Below are 21,590 nucleotides of genomic sequence, written 5' to 3'. Positions count from 1 at the left end.
TATGAGCCATACAACTACTGTGTGTAAGATCAACTAGATATGGACAAACTAAGAATGCAACTTAGAATGATGATGAAGTAAGGAAAGGATCTCTGGCATCCTTCATGGCACAGGGAGTGACATGTGGCATATAGCATGTGATGACCATGTGACTATAGTATCCTTTCACTCGTTCTGTGGACTTCCCAACTTAAGCTTCGCATTCGAGCCGCCCCCGAGCACACTGTCACCATTGTCCTGATTCCCAACTCACACATTTGTTGATTGTTGCACGCACACACTAGCAAACGCAACACACATTGTATGCTACCTTCCGATCCCTAGAGTTAGTTGCATGGACCCCAATGCCTAGTTATTGATGCGAAAGTTTTAAATGGCCCTCTAGTTGTTTTACTGATGTGTAAAATTTAAAGTGGCTTTAAAATTCTAGTTGTTGATGTGTATGTTTTTATAAGTTTTTTGAGTTTTTTAAAATCCTTTTTTTTTGAGATAGCTGGAATTGAACACACACACGACAAACACACACAACCTACAACTATGTGTCTCACGGTTTCATCCAAAGACATTCGATCCCACAACCTGAGGGAGGCACTTGAACACTTCCACCATAGACTACCGGTTTTTGGAATGTGTCTTGTTATTTATTAGCGTTTTAAGTTCTGCTGGTTGACGTGTCAAAATCTGGGGTCGGGCTAAATTCCAAAAAATTAAGTTGATTGAATGGTCGAGATCTACCCTCCCACGATCCCAGCCCACGACGCAATCCGTCTGGCCGGTGTGAACCGAGACTTGGGTGTGGTCGGTCGCGCGCCCATTGCCTATTCAGATTGAAGCCCCTATCGACACAGAGTCAGGTAGGCATGGCGATGCAGTTTCTTAACAGCCTCCGCGGCGTGAAGGTGAAGGATGTTCCGCAGCACATCAAACCTCTGTTGAGTCGGGAGAAGGCCAAGAAGGCCGTCGACGACTTCTTGATGGAGTACAAGCGCAAGTACATAGACACCAGCAGCATCAAGCCTCTCCACCATGTGCTCATCGGCCTGGGCGTCTTCTCCTATTTTGTGGCCTTGCCTCACGAGCGCCGACACCTTGCCCACCTCGAAGAAGAGGCCAAGCATGGCAAAGGCCATGGCCACTAGACTGCCAGGTATGACCTCTCTTGCCCCCGTCTTTGTTGCCATGATTTGTGAAACGTTTGACTGGCTGGTTTCTGCCACGTTTTCCCTAGCCGCCATGTGGATGGCGATGTCACGTTTTCCTGTGTGCCCTAACTTGCAAAACATGTTCCCGAAAGGCCCTCTCAGATGGCAAAGACCGGTTTGCTCTGTAGACAGGGTGCAGCTGTAAGCGATTGGGCGGCTGCATGGTGTCCACCGATAGCCTGGAAAGGAAGAGATCCATCAGATCATGCCAGAGTAGGCATCTGGGCAGAAGCTGCCCTAATTTTCAGAACATGTCAAAGCCAGATGCTGCTTTTGCATCCAGATTCCAGAGTCCCTCTAGCATCTTCCAGAACACAGCAAAGGGCACGGCCATCTGTGCTGCCCAATGTAATTGCCTTTTTCATCTAGCATAATCAGATGTTTAAGGCCATCTTATATATGCTACCGCTTGTATCTTGATTCTTGTGTGTTGACAAAAAAACCAAAACATATAAGCAAAATTGGGAGAATATTTGACTTCTAACAATTGTCACGGTTTACCAAAACATGACATCGAAGGCAAATATCACAACATGCTTTTCAATAAACAAGAACCTTGCTTGATTTCATATAACTAGCTTAGCAGTTTGTAAGACCTCATGAAAATAATCTTATTAAATTGGGGAAGGATATTAAAAATTACTTGAGCACCGAAATTGGTTCTCAGTGAGTTTTCCCATATAACTTGGAATATGATATCCGAGATAGTTGAAACATTTGTCATAAATTTCTTTTATGGAATTATTAAGCCACTCTTGGAACCAAGCAATCAACGAATTTAGAGGTGTTACGAACTCCGAGCATATAGAGAACCAGACCCTTGCATGATCATCTACCTATTGCATTGGGAAACATGGTTTTTCACTTTTAGAATCTTATCGAACCCGGTGGTCTCATGGACTATGCATTCTTTATTGTCCTCCTACAAAAAAGCAAGTATCAGTCTCCAGCCTAGTCTAAATCGCTGTAAGCATAAAGCTGAAAATCAGCACCCCTGGCATAGAACATTCCATAAGACTGGGTATCTTAACACTTGCTGTAGGCATATGCTCACTTATGGTAGTGCTATGTGTGAATAGGGCTTAACCAAGGGCACTTTTTCCCATGTGGTTTTTCCCCTTGGATATCAAGTGTGAAAGGACACTCTATCCATATAATATTTTGTACTTATATATTATATCGATGTGACACACATGCAAGGGTTGACTTGCATTTTGTGGCTACCACACTTTTGGCTCTCTCTCTCTCTCTCTCTCTCTCTCATATTGTGTGAGCTTCTTCTTCCTGCACCTAACCCTAATTTGCACGCTTCTATGTGTGTGAGTGTGTGAGTCCAACACCAACAATTGGTATCAGAGCTCTGGATGTTTAGTCTCAGCTTCCTGGAAATTCAGTCTCGGCAGCTGACTGTGGGATTCCGCCTGGCAGTGAATTTCCGTTGGCCAGATCCGCCGCCTTTGGATTTCCATCGGTCGGCCAGCTTCTGTCCGTTGGCCTCTGTTCCCCCCGCCACTTCCGTCCAGCCCAATCGGCGGCCTTATTGGGGAGACAGCCACCATCGCCCAGCCCAGCGGGCGGTTTTGCTGCGCCCCTCTCCGCCTCCGCCCGGTTCTTGGCGGTGCTACTGCCGCGAGCGCCACCTCATCCTCTCCCAGTGGCAGCACCTCTGTCCGCCACGTCTGGTTCCGTCCGCTTTGGGAGCTGCCTGCATGTCTGTGCGGCCCGTCTGTACCTCCGTGACGACAGCTGGCTGTTCCTACATCCTCGCGTGCACCTGCTGCACAGACATTTCAAGTTCTGCTGCGCCTCCAGCTGCTCGCCTGTGCTGTGCAACTGACACAAGTCCCATACTTGCACGTGCTCGCGCCGTCTGCGGTGCCTCGTGCCGCCCAGATCCCAAGTCCCGTACCTGCTCGTCCAACAGCTCCTCATGCTCGCCCGTACACTCCCCTTCTGTCTGTATCTGGCCATTTCAAGGACATCAACTCCTTTGCAGGTATTTTAAATTCAGATTTAAAAAAAAAAGGGGAAAAAGGGGGGAACATTTTCGTGGACATCTTCCTTGCAGGTTCAGTGAATTTGGGGGATTGCCAAAAATTTCCCTTCGCATGGAAAATTGCAAGAGCCACTACATTTATTTGATGCTGCTGCTTTGGTTGGAATTTGGGGGTTTTTTGAATTAACCTCAAATTCAGCAAATTAAGACTTCCCTGTTTGCAGAAATTTGGGGCTTTCCTCAAAATTGGACAATGGACTTCACATTAAGGTGGAGAGAGATTCTCACATCAAAAAGAGATGGGATTTTATATCCTTCCCATCTTAAAGAAATTGAGATGTCCATTGGTTGGGGCAGTGCACATTGGTGCTTGGTTTGCTTGCAGGTATATTTTGTTGACATGGCTCAAAATGCTACAGATGTATTTGGTGTGCTCACCCAGGAGGACAAGTTGGATGGATCTAACTACTCCCTCTGGAGTTTCATGATCCGTAATTTGCTGGTAGCCAAAGGGCTTTGGGGCATCGTGTGTGGTGTGTCACATCGTGTGTGGTGATGACACACGCTCACTTACCATACAGCTAGCAACGCCTCAAAGGGGAGGTGCTCAAAGAGCTCCTGAGGTGAAACCGATCCCGTCAAGTGGGAAAGACTCCGTTGGACATCCACACGCTTAATAGCACAACTTTAAAACCACAAATTTGAAATGGACAACTTAAAACAACTTGAAATTTAAATGAAATGAAATGGAAAGATGGACACCAGCACTGGGACCGGAACGGGCCGACCCCCCCCTCAATATATGATATATTTATTGGGAGTATTTAATAAATACAATGCTCCATGGGTTCCAAGAACCAGATAACGTCCATGTACATATGAAAACAGTACCAAACAAATAGGCTCGAATTTCGATGTAGAAGCTCGAAGCAGAACGACCACTAGTGTGGTCCAATCGCTACGGTCCTGTGCTTTCACTGGACTCCGCGGAGAGCGTGTTCCGAGACCACGCACAAACAGGCGCTCTCGTATTAACGCCTGGCTCTCCCGATCTCAGCACCTTTGGACCGAGGTTCGCCAATATAGCTTGGACAACCCGGCACCGAACGGGTGTTGGCCGAGCGGGATGAATCCTTTATCAGATTTAAACATAAAATACTTTACTCAAATCTGAAAATCACTTACTTGTAGATGGTTGATAGAAAACCAATACTTGTGGTATGCTGAAGCCACCCTTGTTGAAGAAACAATTGCCTCGTGGTGAACTTAGTTTGTCACCAGGATAAGTACACCCGCAAAAAGCACAGCCGCCTGCTGTGAGAGTAGGAGTGCCCACTTGCAAGGGAGGAGCGGCCTGGCTGCAACGTGGGGAGAATGAGCAGTTTGCTGGAGTTAGAGCACACAGCCTCCTGCCTTATTGGAGATGGTGTGCACAGTCGCCTTGTAGAAATTCATGCGCAGCCAGCAGTTTGCATAGACAGTAGAAAAGCATGAATAATAGCCTGTCGCTTGCAAGGGAGCATGGGGAGGTGCAGCCGGTAGAGGATGGGCAGCCTGCTGGATGTGTACTTCAGTTACGCTGTGCAGCCCACCTGTAGGAGAGGAAGTGATGCAGGCGCCTGCTGTAGCCAGGGCAACCTGCTGGAAAACAGGCGCAGCCCACCTGCAGCAAAATCAGCAGCCTGTAGAGAGGTAGGCGCAGCCAGCAGAGCAGAGGGTACTGCAGTCGTTGTGCAGGGAAGGCAGCCAGCCGCTTGGGAAAAGCAAGCGAAGAGAAGATGGTCGCCGGTTTCTCAACGCAAGGAGGTGGAAGCGATGGGTGATGAACAACGCAAGAAGCGATTCATGTTGACGCTTGAAGAGAGAGCCTTTTTCTTTAATAAAATAAAAGTGAAGTTAACTTTGTGATACCCACGTTTGCATGTGGGTAGGGAGTTTGGGTAGGTGCCCATGCCCACCCCCACACTTACTTAAAGTGGGGCTCCCCACCTTGGCCCCTAAGTGGGTGCCCACTTTTAAATAAATGTGAACACCTAACCTTATAAAATAAGAGGTTAGAGATAAAATAATAAAAACAACATGTGCAACATACTTACTACCTGTTCACATGCACCAAAACTCGTCAGAATACAGAGCAGACTTCACGACTCACTGGCAGGCGTCCCCGCTCAGTAAGTAACACGTCAAGCAGGCAAACACACAAATACATGTCATGTGAAAACAGTTTCAAACATGCAAATCATGTGTGCATGTGCAAATAGCAACATGGACATATCTCCCGTTCATGGAACAAGTACAAAATATCTGTCGGCACAAAATTGGCACGACATAAAAACATAAAAACCTGGTCTTCCTATGGAGTGACAGTCCCATAGGTAAGACACAGTTCCAGGCACGAGTCTCCCTATGGTGTGAGAGTCCCATAGGCAAAACACGGCACGAATACTGGCTCTTCCATGGCGTGACAATCCCATGGGTCGAACACAGTCCAGGTCATACACGGGTGGCACTGGTCTGGCTCTCGTCCATACGACACCATCCTGCTAACACACGGGTGGCACCAGTCTGGCTCCCGTCCATGTCAGCAAAATACTGGCCTCTTCACATGAGACACCGGCCTGGCCTCAAGTGAACGAGACGCAAAAACTGGAGATGGACCAAATGGTCAGCCAATTGGTGACATTCCCCCGGGCTTCTAAAGAGTTGACCTCAACTGAAAAGCCTCAAGATATGCCTGCAACAACTGTGGATAATCTGCAAAATAATCCTCATTTACCCACTTGGCATCAATAGGCAAATAATTCTTAAACTTCACAAGGTATCTCCTGGAAAGCTTTCCTGCAGGTAGCTTTCTCTCCTTGTGAAAAACAATCTGTTCTGGCTGGAGGATCTCCTCAAGCTCTTCAATCTCTGGCGGATCTTCTGTGACAGGCTCATCAGGATCTGGCCCCACATATTTCCGAAATAGACTCACATGAAAGGCATTGTGAATCTTCCAATGACTAGGTAAAGCAAGCCTGTAGGACACTTCATTGATCTTCTGAATCACCTTGAAGGGTCCATAATAGCGAGGAGAAAGCTTAGGATATGATCCTTCTCGTCCTGGCCTCTTCCTATAGCCTTCTCAAATTTCAGCAATACCCAATCACCTTCTTTGACTTCCATGTCCCTTCTATGCTTGTCAGCAGCCATTTTATGCTTATCCTGAGATCTTGCAATGGCTGTCCGCACCTGACCAAAGGCAACATCCAAGTCACGAACATATTCATCAGCTGCAAAAATCTCATCCTTGGTACGAAGGATGGGTGGCAAGACCACTCTGCCATAAATAATCTCAAACGGAGCCTTTCCTGTGGAGGCATGGATTGTATTGTTGTAGGCAAACTCAACAAGTGGAAGATACTTCTCCCATGCACTCTTTTGATCTGCCACATAACACTTCAACAAATCCAACACGGCTGAATTTGCAGCTTCACTTTGGCCATCCGTTTGGGGATGATAAGCTGATGAAAACTGAAGCTTAGTACCCATATTATCAAACAAAGCCCTCCAAAATAGGCTTGTAGTCCTGGGATCTCTATCCCCAACAATGGATTTAGGCATACCATGATGCTTGAAAATATTAGCAAGAAAAAGCTTTACCATATGATCAGCTTTAATGGTTTTCTTGACGGGCAAGAAATGAGCTTGCTTGCTAAACCTGTCCACAATAGTCCAAATAGCATCATTCCCATGCTGGGATCTAGGCAAATCCATAATAAAATCCATCGTGATACTTTCCCAAGGTTGCGAGGGAATAGGCAATGGCTGAAGCAAACCTGGAGGCTTTTGCCTGTCAAATTTCACCTTTTGGCAAGTAATACATGCACGCACATAAGCCTCAATGTCTTTACGCATGCTCGGCCAAAAGAAATACCTCTGAATCATGCGGGTAGTAGGCATAATACCTCTATGACCAGCATAAGGTGGAGCGTGACATTCGTCCATAACCTTTGGACGCAAATCCTTTACCACACATAGGCAATTATCCTTCATGAGATAACCCTCGTTGATAACATAAGAGGCATGTGAATGACCAGCCATCAAATCAGTCCATATATGGCAAAAATCAGCATCCAAATGATACAAATCTCTCATAGCAGATAGGTCTCCATGAGAGGCCACTGAGACTGCAGCAACATAAGGCCTCCTAGATAGTGCATCGGCCACCACATTTTTCTTTCCTGGAGTATGCACAATCTGAAAATGAAACATGGAAAGAAAATTTGCCATTCTCATCTGCTTCTCTGAAAGCTTGGTTTGAGATAGAAAGTATCTCAAGCTTTGATGATCTGTCTTGACTACAAATTCAGCCCCAAGAAGGTAGTGTTTCCAAATCTTTAAGGCATGAATTACAGCCAAGAGCTCTTTCTCATAGATATCCATATGAAGCTCAGCATCATGCAAACGACGGCTCTCGTATGCAACTGCACGCCCTTCTTGATTTAGGACAGCTCCTATGCAATCACCACAAGCATCACATTCAACGACGAATGACTTGTGCAAGTTAGGAACAATCAATACTGGACCACATATAATAGCATGCTTGAGCTACAAGAAAGCATCCTGTTCCTTTGAAGTCCATTTAAAAGCAGTTTTCTTCTTCGTGAGATCATGTAGAGGAGTGGCAATCATAGCAAAATGCCTTATGAAACGCCTGTAGTACGAACATAATCCCAGAAAACTACGTACTTGATGTACGTTTTGCAATTCGGGCCAGTTCCGAATAGTCTCTGTCTTTGCAGGATCCATTGTAACTCCATCTTTGGATACAATATGACCCAAATAATGAATCTCTGAAAGGAAAAACTCACTTTTCTTGGCATTGACGAAAAGTTTATGCTTCCGTAACTCTTCGAACACTGTGACCAAATGAGTTCTGTGTTCCTGTTCATTCTTAGAGAAAACCAAGATATCATCAAAGAAGACTCCTGTAAACTTGCGATGGGGTCGGAATATCCTATCCATCATACAATTAAAAGTAGCAGGAGCATTGGTGAGACCAAAAGGCATTACCAAGAATTCATATAATCCGAAGGCTGTCCTGAATGCAGTCTTATGGACATCTTGTGGCACCACGCGTATCTGGTGATAACCACTCTTCAAATCAAGTCTGCTAAAACAAGCCGAACCATCAAGCTTATCCAAGATATCATCAATACGTGGAATAGGAAATCTGTTCTTGATGGTAAGATTGTTCAAAGCTCGATAGTCTACACACATACGGAATGATCCGTTCTTCTTTTGAACAAGAAGCACAGGAGAGCAGTAAGGTGAGGAACTGGGCTGAACCAAACCTTTCTCTAAAAGCTCGTTTACCTGCTTCATGATTTCTTCTTGTTGTGCAGCACTCACTCGGTATGCGGGTTTGTTAGGTGGGGAACTACCTGGCACAAGATCTATACGATGATCTTCGGGCCTTTGGGGAGGTAATTCACCTGGCAACGAGTCAGCAAAACAATCGTTGAATGCATTAAGAAAATTCAGCCTATCATTAGACATAGCATCCACATTTTGATGATTTGGCTCAAGACTATCACGAACAAAAACCAAGTACGCTGAAAGACTCTTTTTCATTGCTTTATTAATTTGGATGTGTGATACAAGTGGGATGGAATCCCCTTCTTTGCCAGCATCAATAAAATGCATGCGGCCTTTATGCATAAAAGAAATCATATTGGACTTGTAGTCTTTGCGGGGCTCAAGCCTATGATGCCACGGCTTGCCCAACAATACATCACATCCATTCAGTGGAGCAACTAGAAAATGCTCATTATCAAGGTAGCCCTGGATATGGATGCGCAACTTCCCTATCAAAGGGGTAACCTGCACCTCTTTACCAATAAATGCAGCTTCGGCTTCAATCTGAGGTCCCATGTTTTCAACCTCAATACCCAATGCAGCTGCCATTTGCATAGAGATGAAATTGTCAGTTGCACAGTCATCAAACATGAAGAGTGCGGGCTGATCCTTGATTTGCCCCCAAGCCTTGCAAACCATTCGCTCTTTTGCATCATGACCTGTATTTCCTTGCATATCAGGAACTGCATGTACATTAGCTTTGGTGTGCTTGTCCTCGTGCTTTGATTTGCGATCTGGGCATTGCCGAAACATGTGGTCTTTGCTACCACAAGAAAAGCATTTTCCATCCTTGGCATATTGCTCTCTTTGCTCCGGGGTTAATCCAAATTTGTTCTTCCTTGGGCCCTGTTCTTTAGATATGTTATTTTCAGCTTTACCACCCTTGTAGGGCTCCCGGAAGTTCTTTTTAGGTGGCTGTCCACCCTTTTGCTGATTTGGGACAGCCTTGTCCTTCCCCTTGGAACCTCCTTGATCCTGCTTGATCTTGAGCACCAATTGCTCCGTAGCAAGAGCAGAAGCTGTAAGTTGTTGCAACGTATGTTTCGGGTGCAATTCAATACCCGAGCTATATGCTGGTTGCAGTCCAGAACGAAACTTCCTCTTTCTTTCATCTTCAGTGATTTGCAAGAAGGGAGTCACTTCCAGCAACACTTTCCAGAATTTGTTAACATACTGTTGCACACTCTCATTATCTTTTTGTTCCAGCCTGTCCCACTTTTGAGTGAGAGTTTGCTCTGCATTGGGTGGCAAGAACTGAGCATAAAATCTATCTTTGAATTCCTTCCAAGTGGAGATGCGATCCTTGGTGATCTTTTCAGTGATCCACCAATGAGCAGCAGTCCCTTTCAAAAACATGCTAGCATGGCGCACCTTTGACTTTTCCGTAAAGTCCTCATCGCTAAAAGCAATGTCGAACTGTGCCACAAACGCTAACACCTTAGAGGCATCATGTTCACCATGAAAGACATCAAATTTGACAGATTTATCACCTGCTTTGAATTCCTTGAGCTTCCTGGCATGAGGCTCATGGTCTTCTCTTTTTCTGTGCTCGAAACTCAGATGCATGTGACTTACATGCATTGGTCTCTCCATGAGACAACTCAGAAGGCAAAATTTTTCTGGAAGTAGACCTGTCACCATGAGATACATGTCTTGCATGCATGTGACTTTCATGCCCTCCATGAGCACTGGCATACATATATCTGTCAGGCTTAGTGCCTTGGGGAGAGGATGCATGTTGAGAGGTGACAGTCACCTCTTCCTTTTGCATAAAAGATTTCAGCCTCTGGGATGCGGGATCTCCATGCTTCAAACGAGGTGGATTTTTGAATTTCAGCTCTCCGTCATCCCCCTCTTTGATATCACCTTTGCGAAGGAGATAGGCAAGTGCCAACTCCCTTGGTTTCTTGCCCACTTCACGAGCCATTGATTCAAAAGTTACATCAACCATAGCATCAGCCTTCCTGGCTTCAATAGCACTTTGCAGATGTGGATCTTCATGCAAGAACTTTAACTCTTGCTCTTGAGCCTGCAAAAGTTTTCTCATATGTTCCATTTCAGCCCTCATAGCATCAGGCTCTTGTTCAAGCATAACTGTCTTTCCTGGAGACAGTTGTCCCTTGGATTCACTATCCATAACCCTTTCAAGGGACTTGTGTCTTCCTCGCAGGGCATCAGACCCACAAGAAGCACTAGATGGACCCCTCGAATTTGGTACTTCCAAAGGGTTGCCTTGGCTGTCCATTGTGTTTTAAGTTTGCTAAAAGCGGAATGTCCCGTACACAGGTTCGTTTCCCCACTAGGAAGAGGGAAACAACCGTGCTCTGATACCAATGAAACCGATCCCGTCAAGTGGGAAAGACTCCGTTGGACATCCACACGCTTAATAACACAACTTTAAAACCACAAATTTGAAATGGACAACTTAAAACAACTTGAAATTTAAATGAAATGAAATGGAAAGATGGACACCAGCACTGGGGCCGGAACGGGCCGACCCCCCCCTCAATATATGATATATTTATTGGGAGTATTTAATAAACACAATGCTCCATGGGTTCCAAGAACCAGATAATGTCCATGTACATATGAAAACAGTACCAAACAAATAGGCTCGAATTTCGATGTAGAAGCTCGAAGCAGAACGACCACTAGTGTGGTCCAATCGCTACGGTCTTGTGCTTTCACTGGACTCCGCGGAGAGCGCCTCACTGGTGTTCCGAGACCACGCACAAACAGGCGCTCTCGTACTAACGCCTGGCTCTCCCGATCTCAGCACCTTTGGACCGAGGTTCGCCAATATAGCTTGGACAACCCGGCACCGAACGGGTGTTGGCCGAGCGGGATGAATCCTTTATCAGATTTAAACATAAAATACTTTACTCAAATCTGAAAATCACTTACTTGTAGATGGTTGATAGAAAACCAATACTTGTGGTATGCTGAAGCCACCCTTGTTGAAGAAACAATTGCCTCATGGTGAACTTAGTGCTGCCACCAGGATAAGTACACCCGCAAAAAGCACAGCCGCCTGCTGTGAGAGTAGGAGTGCCCACTTGCAAGGGAGGAGCGGCCTGGCTGCAACGTGGGGAGAATGAGCAGTTTGCTGGAGTTAGAGCACACAGCCTCCTGCCTTATTGGAGATGGTGTGCACAGTCGCCTTGTAGAAATTCATGCGCAGCCAGCAGTTTGCATAGACAGTAGAAAAGCATGAATAATAGCCTGTCGCTTGCAAGGGAGCATGGGGAGGTGCAGCCGGTAGAGGATGGGCAGCCTGCTGGATGTGTACTTCAGTTACGCTGTGCAGCCCACCTGTAGGAGAGGAAGTGATGCAGGCGCCTGCTGTAGCCAGGGCAACCTGCTGGAAAACAGGCGCAGCCCACATGCAGCAAAATCAGCAGCCTGTAGAGAGGTAGGCGCAGCCAGCAGAGCAGAGGGTACTGCAGTCGTTGTGCAGGGAAGGCAGCCAGCCACTTGGGAAAAGCAAGCGAAGAGAAGATGGTCGCCGGTTTCTCAACGCAAGAAGGTGGAAGCGATGGGTGATGAACAACGCAAGAAGCGATTCATGTTGACGCTTGAAGAGAGAGCCTTTTTCTTTAATAAAATAAAAGTGAAGTTAACTTTGTGATACCCACGTTTGCATGTGGGTAGGGAGTTTGGGTAGGTGCCCATGCCCACCCCCACACTCACTTAAAGTGGGGCTCCCCACCTTGGCCCCTAAGTGGGTGCCCACTTTTAAATAAATGTGAACACCTAACCTTATAAAATAAGAGGTTAGAGATAAAATAATAAAAACAACATGTGCAACATACTTACCACCTGTTCACATGCACCAAAACTCGTCAGAATACAGAGCAGACTTCACGACTCACTGGTAGGCGTCCCCGCTCAGTAAGTAACACGTCAAGTAGGCAAACACACAAATACATGTCATGCGAAAACAGTTTCAAACATGCAAATCATGTGTGCATGTGCAAATAGTAACATGGACATATCTCCCGTTCATGGAACAAGTACAAAATATCTGTCGACACAAAACTGGCACGACATAAAAACATAAAAACCTGGTCTTCCTATGGAGTGACAGTCCCATAGGTAAGACACAGTTCCAGGCACGAGTCTCCCTATGGTGTGACAGTCCCATAGGCAAAACACGGCACGAATACTGGCTCTTCCATGGCGTGACAATCCCATGGGTCGAACACAGTCCAGGTCATACACGGGTGGCATTGGTCTGGCTCCCGTCCATACGACACCATCCTGCTAACACACGGGTGGCACCAGTCTGGCTCCCGTCCATGTCAGCAAAATACTGGCCTCTTCACATGAGACACCGGCCTGGCCTCAAGTGAACGAGACGCAAAAACTGGAGATGGACCAAATGGTCGGCCAATTGGTGACATGAGGTAGAACCTGCTCCCACACAAGAGCAAAAGAGATGGGACTCTAGGCCATGTCCTTGATAGCCCTTCCAGTGAAAAGGACTATTATGCCACACATTCGGTCTTGCAAGACATCGAAGCTTGCATGGGACACATTGGAAGCAATGTATTCGGTACGCAACGAGGCAAGAGTTGCCTACTTGAAGAGGCAATTGGATCTTCTTTCTATGGATGAGGGTGACTCCATGACAGATCATCTCACCAAAGTGAAAGATTTGCAGGAGCAATTACTCAACATCGATGAGGTTATCCGAGACAGACAGCTGGTCACCAACACTCTTCATTCTTTACCACGTTCCTACTTGGGCTTTCACACCTCTCTCAACCTCTATATGAGAGGAGGTGGTGATCCCGTCACTTTTGAAGAGCTGGTAGGTTTACTCTTGCAGGAAGAGCAAACAAGAGCAAACCTATCTAGCAACCGTGGTGGAGACAGGGCATTTACAGCCAAGGATAAGGGTAAAGCAAAGAGCTTTAAGCATGGGGGACAACAGTCTAGTAGGTTGGTCATGGACAGCCCTCTTCTGGTGGTGAAAAGTCTGACAAAGGAGATGTAAACAAGCCTAAGAACTCAAGTTCGAGCCTTAAGGCCGGGGTACACTAGCATGGAGAGCAAATGCTCAAACTCAGCTCTTTGAGCACCTCCCCTTTGAGGCGTGGCTGGCTGAATGGTATGTGGGCGTGTGTCATCACCACACACGATGCCCCAAAGCCCTTTGGCTACCAGCAAATTACGGATCATGAAACTCCAGAGGGAGTAGTTAGATCCATCCAGCTTGTCCTCCTGGGTGAGCACACCAAATACATCTGTAGCATTCTGTGCCATGTCAACAAAATATATCTGCAAGCAAACCAAGCACCAATGTGCACTGCCAGGCAACCAAATGTCCTGTGCAAATGTATGCCTGCAAACCAAAGCAAGTGTAAACCTGCACCAAATTGTCCAATTACACCCAATGTGTATACATACGCGACAAATCGCAGTTGTAATGCCCAATTACATGCTCCAATCAGAAAATCCCCAATTTTTATGCACTCCAATCGCTTCAATGTGCATCTAATTGGCCAATTTTCACAAAAGCCCCAAATTTTTGCAAGTGAAAGAGGTTCAATTTGCCAATTTTGACCTCAATTTTGAAAACCCCCAAATTTCTGCAAATTAGAGAGGTTCAATTTGTTGATTTTGACCTCAATTTCAAAAACCCCCAAATTACAGGCAAAGCAAAATGCCCAATTTTTTCAATTTGTCCTGAAATTGATAAATCCCCCAAATTTCTTGACTCCTGTACCACTTGCAAATTCAAATCTTCCTGGCAAACCCCCAAAATTTGTTGAATCTGCCTGCAAACCTTATTTTGTTTACTGAAACAAAGGTACCTGGGCAGCAATGTTGCACAGCCGGGGAGACGTTGCAGGTGGAGACTCAACAATGAGAAGGACACGAAGATGGAGGCTGCTGCGTGTAGCTGGCAGCAAGGTGGAGGCGGAACCGTGCAGGTGTCGAGGAGAGCTGCAGTGGTCGAGGTTTTGTAGAGCATGGGCGTTGAGCAGTCGAACAAGTGGGAGGTGTGCAGGTGTCGGGCGAGCAGAACGACGGAAGCAGCACGGCGCTTAGGCGTCGGGCGAGCAGCACGGCACTGAAGGTGACGGGGCCCAGCTGCAGGTGTTGAGCGAGCAAACACCCGCCTGCAGCTCGTTAAGGCTGGTGCGAACAGCAGAGGCGACTGGAGTCGGGCAGGGTGTGCCGGCGGGCTGGGACCAGCGCGGATGCGTGGAGTCGACGGGGGAGGCCAAGGCAGAGCAGAGACGGCCGGCGGGCCTTGGACCAGCGCGGGTGCCTGAAGTCGACTGGTGCCGGTCGAGACGGAGCAGGACCGGCGAGCGAGCGAGCCGGCGGGTCGAGACGGCCTGAACGGAGACGTCGGCCGGCGGACGGGAGTAGACGGTGACTGGAACGGAGAGGTGTGGACGGAAGTGGTCGGCCGGAACAGAACGGCAGGTCGAGACGACGCTGGCTGGCGGGTGGAGCGCTGACGGGCCGGAAGTGTGTCGGAGATGCTCGGCGCCAGTACTGGGACGCCGGCTGCAGAGGAAGCGCCGCCTGGGAGGCTGGGCGGAGGTGGTGGGCTCCCCACTAGCGCCGCCCGAAACTGGTGGCTGGACGGAGGAGCTCTGACGGAACCAGACAATCCGGCGACGGAATCCGACGGACGGAAACACAACGGCGACGGAATTCGACGGACGGAACCACAGTGGCGACGGAATTTTGCAGGAATTTTTCCAGCAGCAGAATATCAGGGCTAGCTCCCAGCTCTGATACCAAATGTTGGGTGTTGGACTCACACACTCACACACACAAACCTGCACATTAGGGGTAGGTGCAGGGTAGAGAAGCTCACACACAGAAATGAGAGAGAGAGAGAGAGAGAGCCAAAAGTGTGGTATCCACAAAATGCAAGTCAACCCTTGCATGTGTGCCACATCCATATAATATAGAAGTACAAAATATTATATGTTAGAGTGTCCTTTCACACTTGATGTCCAAGGGGAAAAACCACATGGGAAAAAGTGCCCTTGGTTAAGCCCTGTTCACACATAGCACTACCATAAGTGAGCATATGCCTACATTGCCGCCCTCTGCGCTGCCCTCAGTCTTTGCCTAGTAGCGGTGCTAGCAACACCGTCCTCAGTTGCGGGCGTTGCCAAGTGCCCACTCAAGCTTTTTGGCAAGAAATTTGACTCTAGATTCATAAATCCGCCATCAGGGTTAAGAGTTCCAACTTCCATCGCGAACTTGGTGTTTGCTTTCTTGAGGATTTTCTACAGATTGGGTATTAAGTTTTCTTGGATTTGGACTTGGACTTGGACTTGGATATTGGATTTGGTACTAGCCCGGTGAGAGATTCTTGTGGATCATCTTCGTGGTGTGCTCGGCATCAGAGATCTCGTGCATCGACATCGACATCGACATCGACTTGGATATACATTGGCATATTTGTTTGCATTTGTATTCATTGTTGTATTGATCCTTGCCAACGTGCCTGTGGATTGTTCCTTGAATAAATTCTTGAAAGGGGGCGGGGCTTGTTCCCTGCACAGTGTGGTGTACTGTGCAAAGTTTCCTAATCCCTTCTCTCTCTCTCTCTCTCTCTCTCTCTCTCTCTCTCTCTCTCCTCTCTCTATATCTTTATCTCTTGGACACGTGGTAGACTTTGTCATGGTACGCCCCGCTAGGCTTACAACTGCCGTCGTTGCCACCTGTGTTGTGCGGTTGAGTGTTGCTACGGTGGTTGTGAATTGTTGTTACTGTCTCGCCGCCGACTGCCAGCGTGTGCTATGTGAGGCCTCTGTTGTAGCTGTGCCTGCTGCGCGTTGCTGCACCTGCATTGCTTGCTACACAGCTCAGTGCCATTGCCTAGCTTCGCTTGCTTTAACTGCGTGTGTTGATGCCTGCTACGAGTTCCCCCTGTGCAACACCCCCCTGCTATGCGATGCTTAGCAGCACCACAGTGTGGAGCCCTTGTTGTCGCTACACCCAAAGTAGCTACCTTCAGCTAAGCCTAGAGCACCAGCCTGACTATGCAGCCAATTGACACGGCACGGCCGTCTATGCACGTGGTCAAAGGGGTACAACACCAACAACAAGTCGCAAGGTTGCACAGATGAGAGGAGGTTCCATAGGTCGCTAGGTGGTCAAAATGTTGGTGCAGGGCAAGTAGGCTAGAGCAATGGAAAGCTTGAACACATAGAAAGAATACCCACAGTCAACAGCTTCTCACACAGACTAAACTCTTAGAGAAGCATATGAGGATGGCAAACTTCCTCTATGTTTCATTTTCAGATTGTACACACTCTAGGGAAGAAGAATGTGGTGGAAGATGACTTGTCCAGGAGACCATATGTGGCCGCAGTTTCAGTTGCATCTCATGGGCACCTATTTGCCATGCAAGATTTGTATAAAAAAGATGCAGATTTTTCAAGTTTATGGACTGATTTGATTGCTGGTAATGCACATGCTTCATACGTGATCAAAGATGGCTATCTCATGAAGGATAACGTCGGTGTTGTGTCTGACATGAGGCAAAGCTTATGGATGCGTGTCATGCTCCTCCTTATGCTAGTCACAAAGGTATATTGTCTTCTACGCGCATGATTGAGTGCTATTTCTTTTGGCCAGCCATGCGCAAGGATAGAGAAGCATATGTACATGCATGTGTCACACGTTAATTCCTTTTTTATGGTTTGAATTGACGAAATGTTATGGATCAAAACGGTTTTCCCCACCCTTTTACTTTAATAGCCTCATCTGATAGTGACTCGTCCTGTGCACAAAAAATCATTTTGCACATCTTGATTTGCGTAGCACAGCCAGATGTAGTTGCTGAGTGGAAGCTATTGACGAAGGTCTCGACTCTCCTTGGGTCTTATGTGTTGTCTCCAAGGTTGGAAGCATCAATTTTGGCTATTTTGATTCTTTTTGTTGAAAAATCAGATCTTTTAAACTTGGGCTTTTTTGCCAGGCTGTCCCATTTGTCCTTCTATCTTCACGAGCCATGCGAAAATTTAGGTTTTTATTGGGAGCTGAACCCCCTTGTGAAACGTTTTTTTTCAAAAAGCTATGAAACATTTTTCATGAAACACTCGACAACTATGCCATAGGCAATTACATCCAGATTCCAGACAATATCCATGTCCAAATACAAGTCACATGCACGTGTTTAGTTCAAACAGCTAGCTAAACATGACACAAATCATGAAAACTGTTCATCATAAATCTTTTAGAGCTTGGTATAGTATTTCCATATGGGATATTCCAACTTAGGAAAGGTAAATTTTTGCATTCCAACGTAGGAATTTTGAATTCTAACTAGAATTCTTCTTCCCAACTCAGGAACAAGCCTTTCCTCTCCAACTTGGAAACATTCATATTCCAGCTTGGGTAAATGTGGGAACAAGTCATAGCCTCGCTTGGAGCAATTTTGCGTGCTTAGTGGGTTGGTGGTCAGTGCTCTGAAGACCCTGACAACCTGAAATTTATGCCGAAGAAAACTCTGAAATCTCATGATCCGTAGTCAGTCTTAGCACATCTCTCTCCCCCTCTCTCTCAAGTTAAACATTATATCTATTCTTGGTTTATTTTGGCTCATTGAGAATGTCCTTTGCTTTTATGTGTTTGTCAAATTTCTCATTTTGTAAGCTCATGTTGAAAGTGCACATGACAGGTAGCTGGAAGGCTTAAGGACACTTGAAAGGAGAGGATTAAAGTTATACCTTCATGGTAGAGTTGGGTTTTAAAAGAAGCTTCTTCAGATGCATCGTAGGAACTTCTAATCTTAGCTAAGCAAAGAACTGTTCGGATGCATTTTTTGAACTGGCTTTTCTCCATGCAAATAAATGGATTTCTTATGCGACTTGCTTTGAAGGGATTTCATATGCAAAAAAAGGGATTTCATATGTGACATGCTTAGAAAGTGGTGGTGTTCCCCCCCCCCCCCCCCACAACAAAAAAAAAAAAAAAACTCGTTTGGCAGATCTAATAAGTTGTTAAGCTTTTGCTTTGAGTGGTTTTGTTTTGGTGGTATCATGTACATTGGCATTAGTTCATGTGCTTGCGTACGGTTTCTTAGCGTCTTAACAGCTTCAAAGCTGCACGCATTTGGGCGTACAGTCTCCTGGCCGCCTCATGTTGACATTTTTTTGCACTAGATTTTACTTGAGAGATTTAAATAAAAAGTTAAAGGTGAAATATAACTCAAATAAAACAAGTCACATATCAGGTATGTACATGGAAGACGTTTAGGGTATCTAGCGAGGTTGTCCCGTCTCACCTACCCTGTCCAAGCAAATTAGCCCCCTTTCCACAGGGATGTCGGTGGTGGTGTTGGGGGGCATGCCATCAAGCGTTGTATATCGGCTATAGTCATGTGTTTAATGTTCGGCACAGATCCAACCCTTCCCTATTAAACTGTAACACGTTTATGGTCTTTAAGATTATTGATAACATTGTGTAGATTTTACCTAGAGGATTTATGGAGTGCGTTATATTTGTTCTCTGATTTCATTTACATGAATCGTGTCTCAAAGTATATCAAAATTTGTGTGGAAAGCGATTTTTCAAAATAATGAAAATGTGCTCCTTTCAAAAGTGTTGTTGCCTTGTGTCCCCTTGCGCATGTGCACATGCACACACACACAAACACAAACACAAAATCCCCCCTCCTAAAAATAAAAAACTCGATAGGCAAGTCTTAAAGTTAGCATTTCCATTGTGGTTTTGGTTTATCATGTGCATTGGCATTAGTTCATTTGCTTGCTTGCGGTTTCTTTGCCTCTTAATAGCTTCGAAGCCGCACACATTTGGGTGTACAGTCGCTTGGCCTCCACATGTTGGCATTTTTTGCACTAGATTTTACCCGAGAGTTTTAAACAAAAAGTTAAAGGTGAAAGATAACTCAATTAGTGTTGTCAAAACAATCAAATTAGCCTCCTTTCCATAGTGATGCCATCAAGAGTTGTATGCGAGCTATGATTAGGTGTTTAATGTTTGATACAGATTCAATCCTTCCCTCCCTCTAAAAATGTAACAATTTTATGGTCTTTAAGATTAAGTTATAAAATTTAAACTACGTGTCATTGATTTCCAGATTTCACCTACAAAATTTATCTGGAAAGCATTTTCAAAATAATGAAAATGAGCTTTTAATTATGTGAGTGTGATTCTTGTCTTTGTTTTTCTCTTCTCCATCTCTCCTCCTCTAAGCAAAATTTCTCGTTATGATTGCAACAAGTTCCTTTGGTTTCCAATCCTTGACCTCCCCCTCCTCCTCCCCCTCCCCTTCCTCTTCCCTTCTTTGGCCCTCCTTCCTTTGAAAACACGCAAAACAAACTTTGATCGGATGTGAGTAGACAACATTGAATGTGCTGATTATGGGAAAACAATGGAGCTTATATTGTTCTAATTGATATTTACTATGTATTTAATAGTAAAAACTATTCCAACAATGTAGTTTGTGAATAAAACATAAACATTTATTTGCATATGCGACTTTGAAGAACGTGACATGGTGGGTCAACACTATTAGAAGTCCTTTTGATGGGAGATTGTATACATGTGCATAATTTTTATTCCTCTCTAACTTCAATTTATTTACAAAGGAGGGTTAATATAACATAGATATGTTTTTAGCATAAAAGTGATTCGTGGTTTTAGTGAAGACTCTCCTTCTTAGTTCTGTGTCTCATTTGAATTCACATGATGAAAGGGGCGTTTCACCACTATGGCACCCAATAATACACCACTATGGCACCCAATAATACAACACTCAATGTTCCAAAAAAGATCTCATTGGTGGAGGCGCCTATCCTTAGGTTCATAGGTATGCCGATGAGTTCAATGAGGAGTATGCCCATGAGTTCAATGAGGAGTATGGGTTGAGCATGTTAGGATTAGATCCCAAGGAATTACAACAAGGATCAAGTGACATCGGTGTGGAAGACTTGGACTCTGTCTTTACTTGTTCAAAACCAATTCTAGGATCAAGTGACATCAGTGTGGAAGACTTGGACTCTGTCTTTACTTGTTCAAAACCAATTCTAGGCCAGAAGAAGGTGAAGTCGTATCATGTGTGGAATGAGTTTGATGAGTAGCTAGTTTTGTGGAATTACGTTGTTTACTAGTAAGGACCTCCCCATTATGAAATCGACTAGTCATTTGCAAAAGCATTCGCTTTGGAGAATTGTAAGTCAACACAAAGGCTGACAAGCAACCTTACATGATTGTATGGGCTCCATTCGCAGAGTGCAATGGAGCACACAGAGACTACAGGACATCTGGGAGCAAAGAAAAATAGGAGGGAAAAAAATATGAAATCAACACATGGAATGTTCTCTTCACTATATACAATGCAAAAACTGGAGTTACAGCAACACTTGTGGTGGAGACAACAAAAATCAACCTTGTGTATCATGAAGAACACATACATGGCATCACCATGATGAATAGTTTAGCTGAGATGAGATTGGGAGAGCTCAAGTTTGTTGTTGGTGAGGTCCGTCATGTTCTTAAGGATGCTTCTCGAAACTTGAATAGGGTAGAGGGGAAGTGCCCAGAGATTGTCTAGCTTGAAAGTGAACTATATAGTTTGAAAGAGGATGCAAATCGACTTCTTTAAATGTACAATGATTGCAATCAAAAGATGACATTGCAAAATTATAGAGAAAGGTCGATGATGTAAAGGTATGTCACTTATACAATGTTTTCTTCTTCTGTATGAATTGTTTGCACACAATCTATGTGCTACACATAGCACACAATTTGTTGTGTACATAGCAAATAATATATTAGCATGTACATGCTATGTATTAGAGAGTATGTGTATATACCATAGAAAATGTGCTTTATAAGACATAATCTATGTACATAGAACATAATGTATGTGTATATAGAACATAATATGATGTTCATAGCACATATGCTCTATGTACCACAAAGCTAGAAGGTATTATATAGCAACCAAAAGGTTCATGCATGCAATTGTGTGCTACATAACA

The 21,590-nt window shown here is 45.3% G+C and overlaps 1 protein-coding gene and 1 long non-coding RNA gene across 8 annotated transcripts; both read left to right on the top strand.

Annotated features, from left to right (window-relative positions):
- The first annotated feature begins 764 nt into the window (after positions 1-764).
- Positions 765-18,497, top strand: LOC147637455 (uncharacterized). 6 transcript variants are annotated; one of them, XM_086799245.1, is made up of 2 exons: positions 765-1,147; positions 1,331-1,770. In XM_086799245.1, the coding sequence occupies exon 1, from the start codon at positions 861-863 to the stop codon at positions 1,137-1,139; it is 279 nt and encodes a 92-aa protein (XP_086655371.1). In that variant the 5' UTR covers positions 765-860; the 3' UTR covers positions 1,140-1,147; positions 1,331-1,770. The 6 variants fall into 6 exon arrangements, with proteins under 6 accessions (XP_086655371.1, XP_086655373.1, XP_086655374.1 ...); XM_086799247.1 differs by lacking the exon at positions 1,331-1,770 and adding an exon at positions 17,075-17,095 and having other exon boundaries at positions 780-1,147; XM_086799248.1 differs by having other exon boundaries at positions 780-1,147; positions 1,295-1,770.
- LOC147637456 (uncharacterized) lies at positions 17,083-18,186 on the top strand. 2 transcript variants are annotated; one of them, XR_015266039.1, is made up of 4 exons: positions 17,083-17,169; positions 17,409-17,482; positions 17,561-17,607; positions 17,932-18,186. It is a non-coding gene; the product is annotated as an uncharacterized LOC147637456 (long non-coding RNA). The 2 variants fall into 2 exon arrangements; XR_015266038.1 differs by lacking the exon at positions 17,932-18,186 and having other exon boundaries at positions 17,561-17,922.
- Positions 18,498-21,590: the final 3,093 nt, after the last annotated feature.

The sequence above is a fragment of the Cibotium barometz genome, chromosome 6 (assembly GCF_041138505.1).
Source record: "Cibotium barometz isolate CiBa-2024 chromosome 6, ASM4113850v1, whole genome shotgun sequence".
NCBI classification, from domain to species: Eukaryota; Viridiplantae; Streptophyta; class Polypodiopsida; order Cyatheales; family Cibotiaceae; genus Cibotium; species Cibotium barometz.
This window is presented reverse-complemented; position numbering and strand designations above follow the sequence as displayed.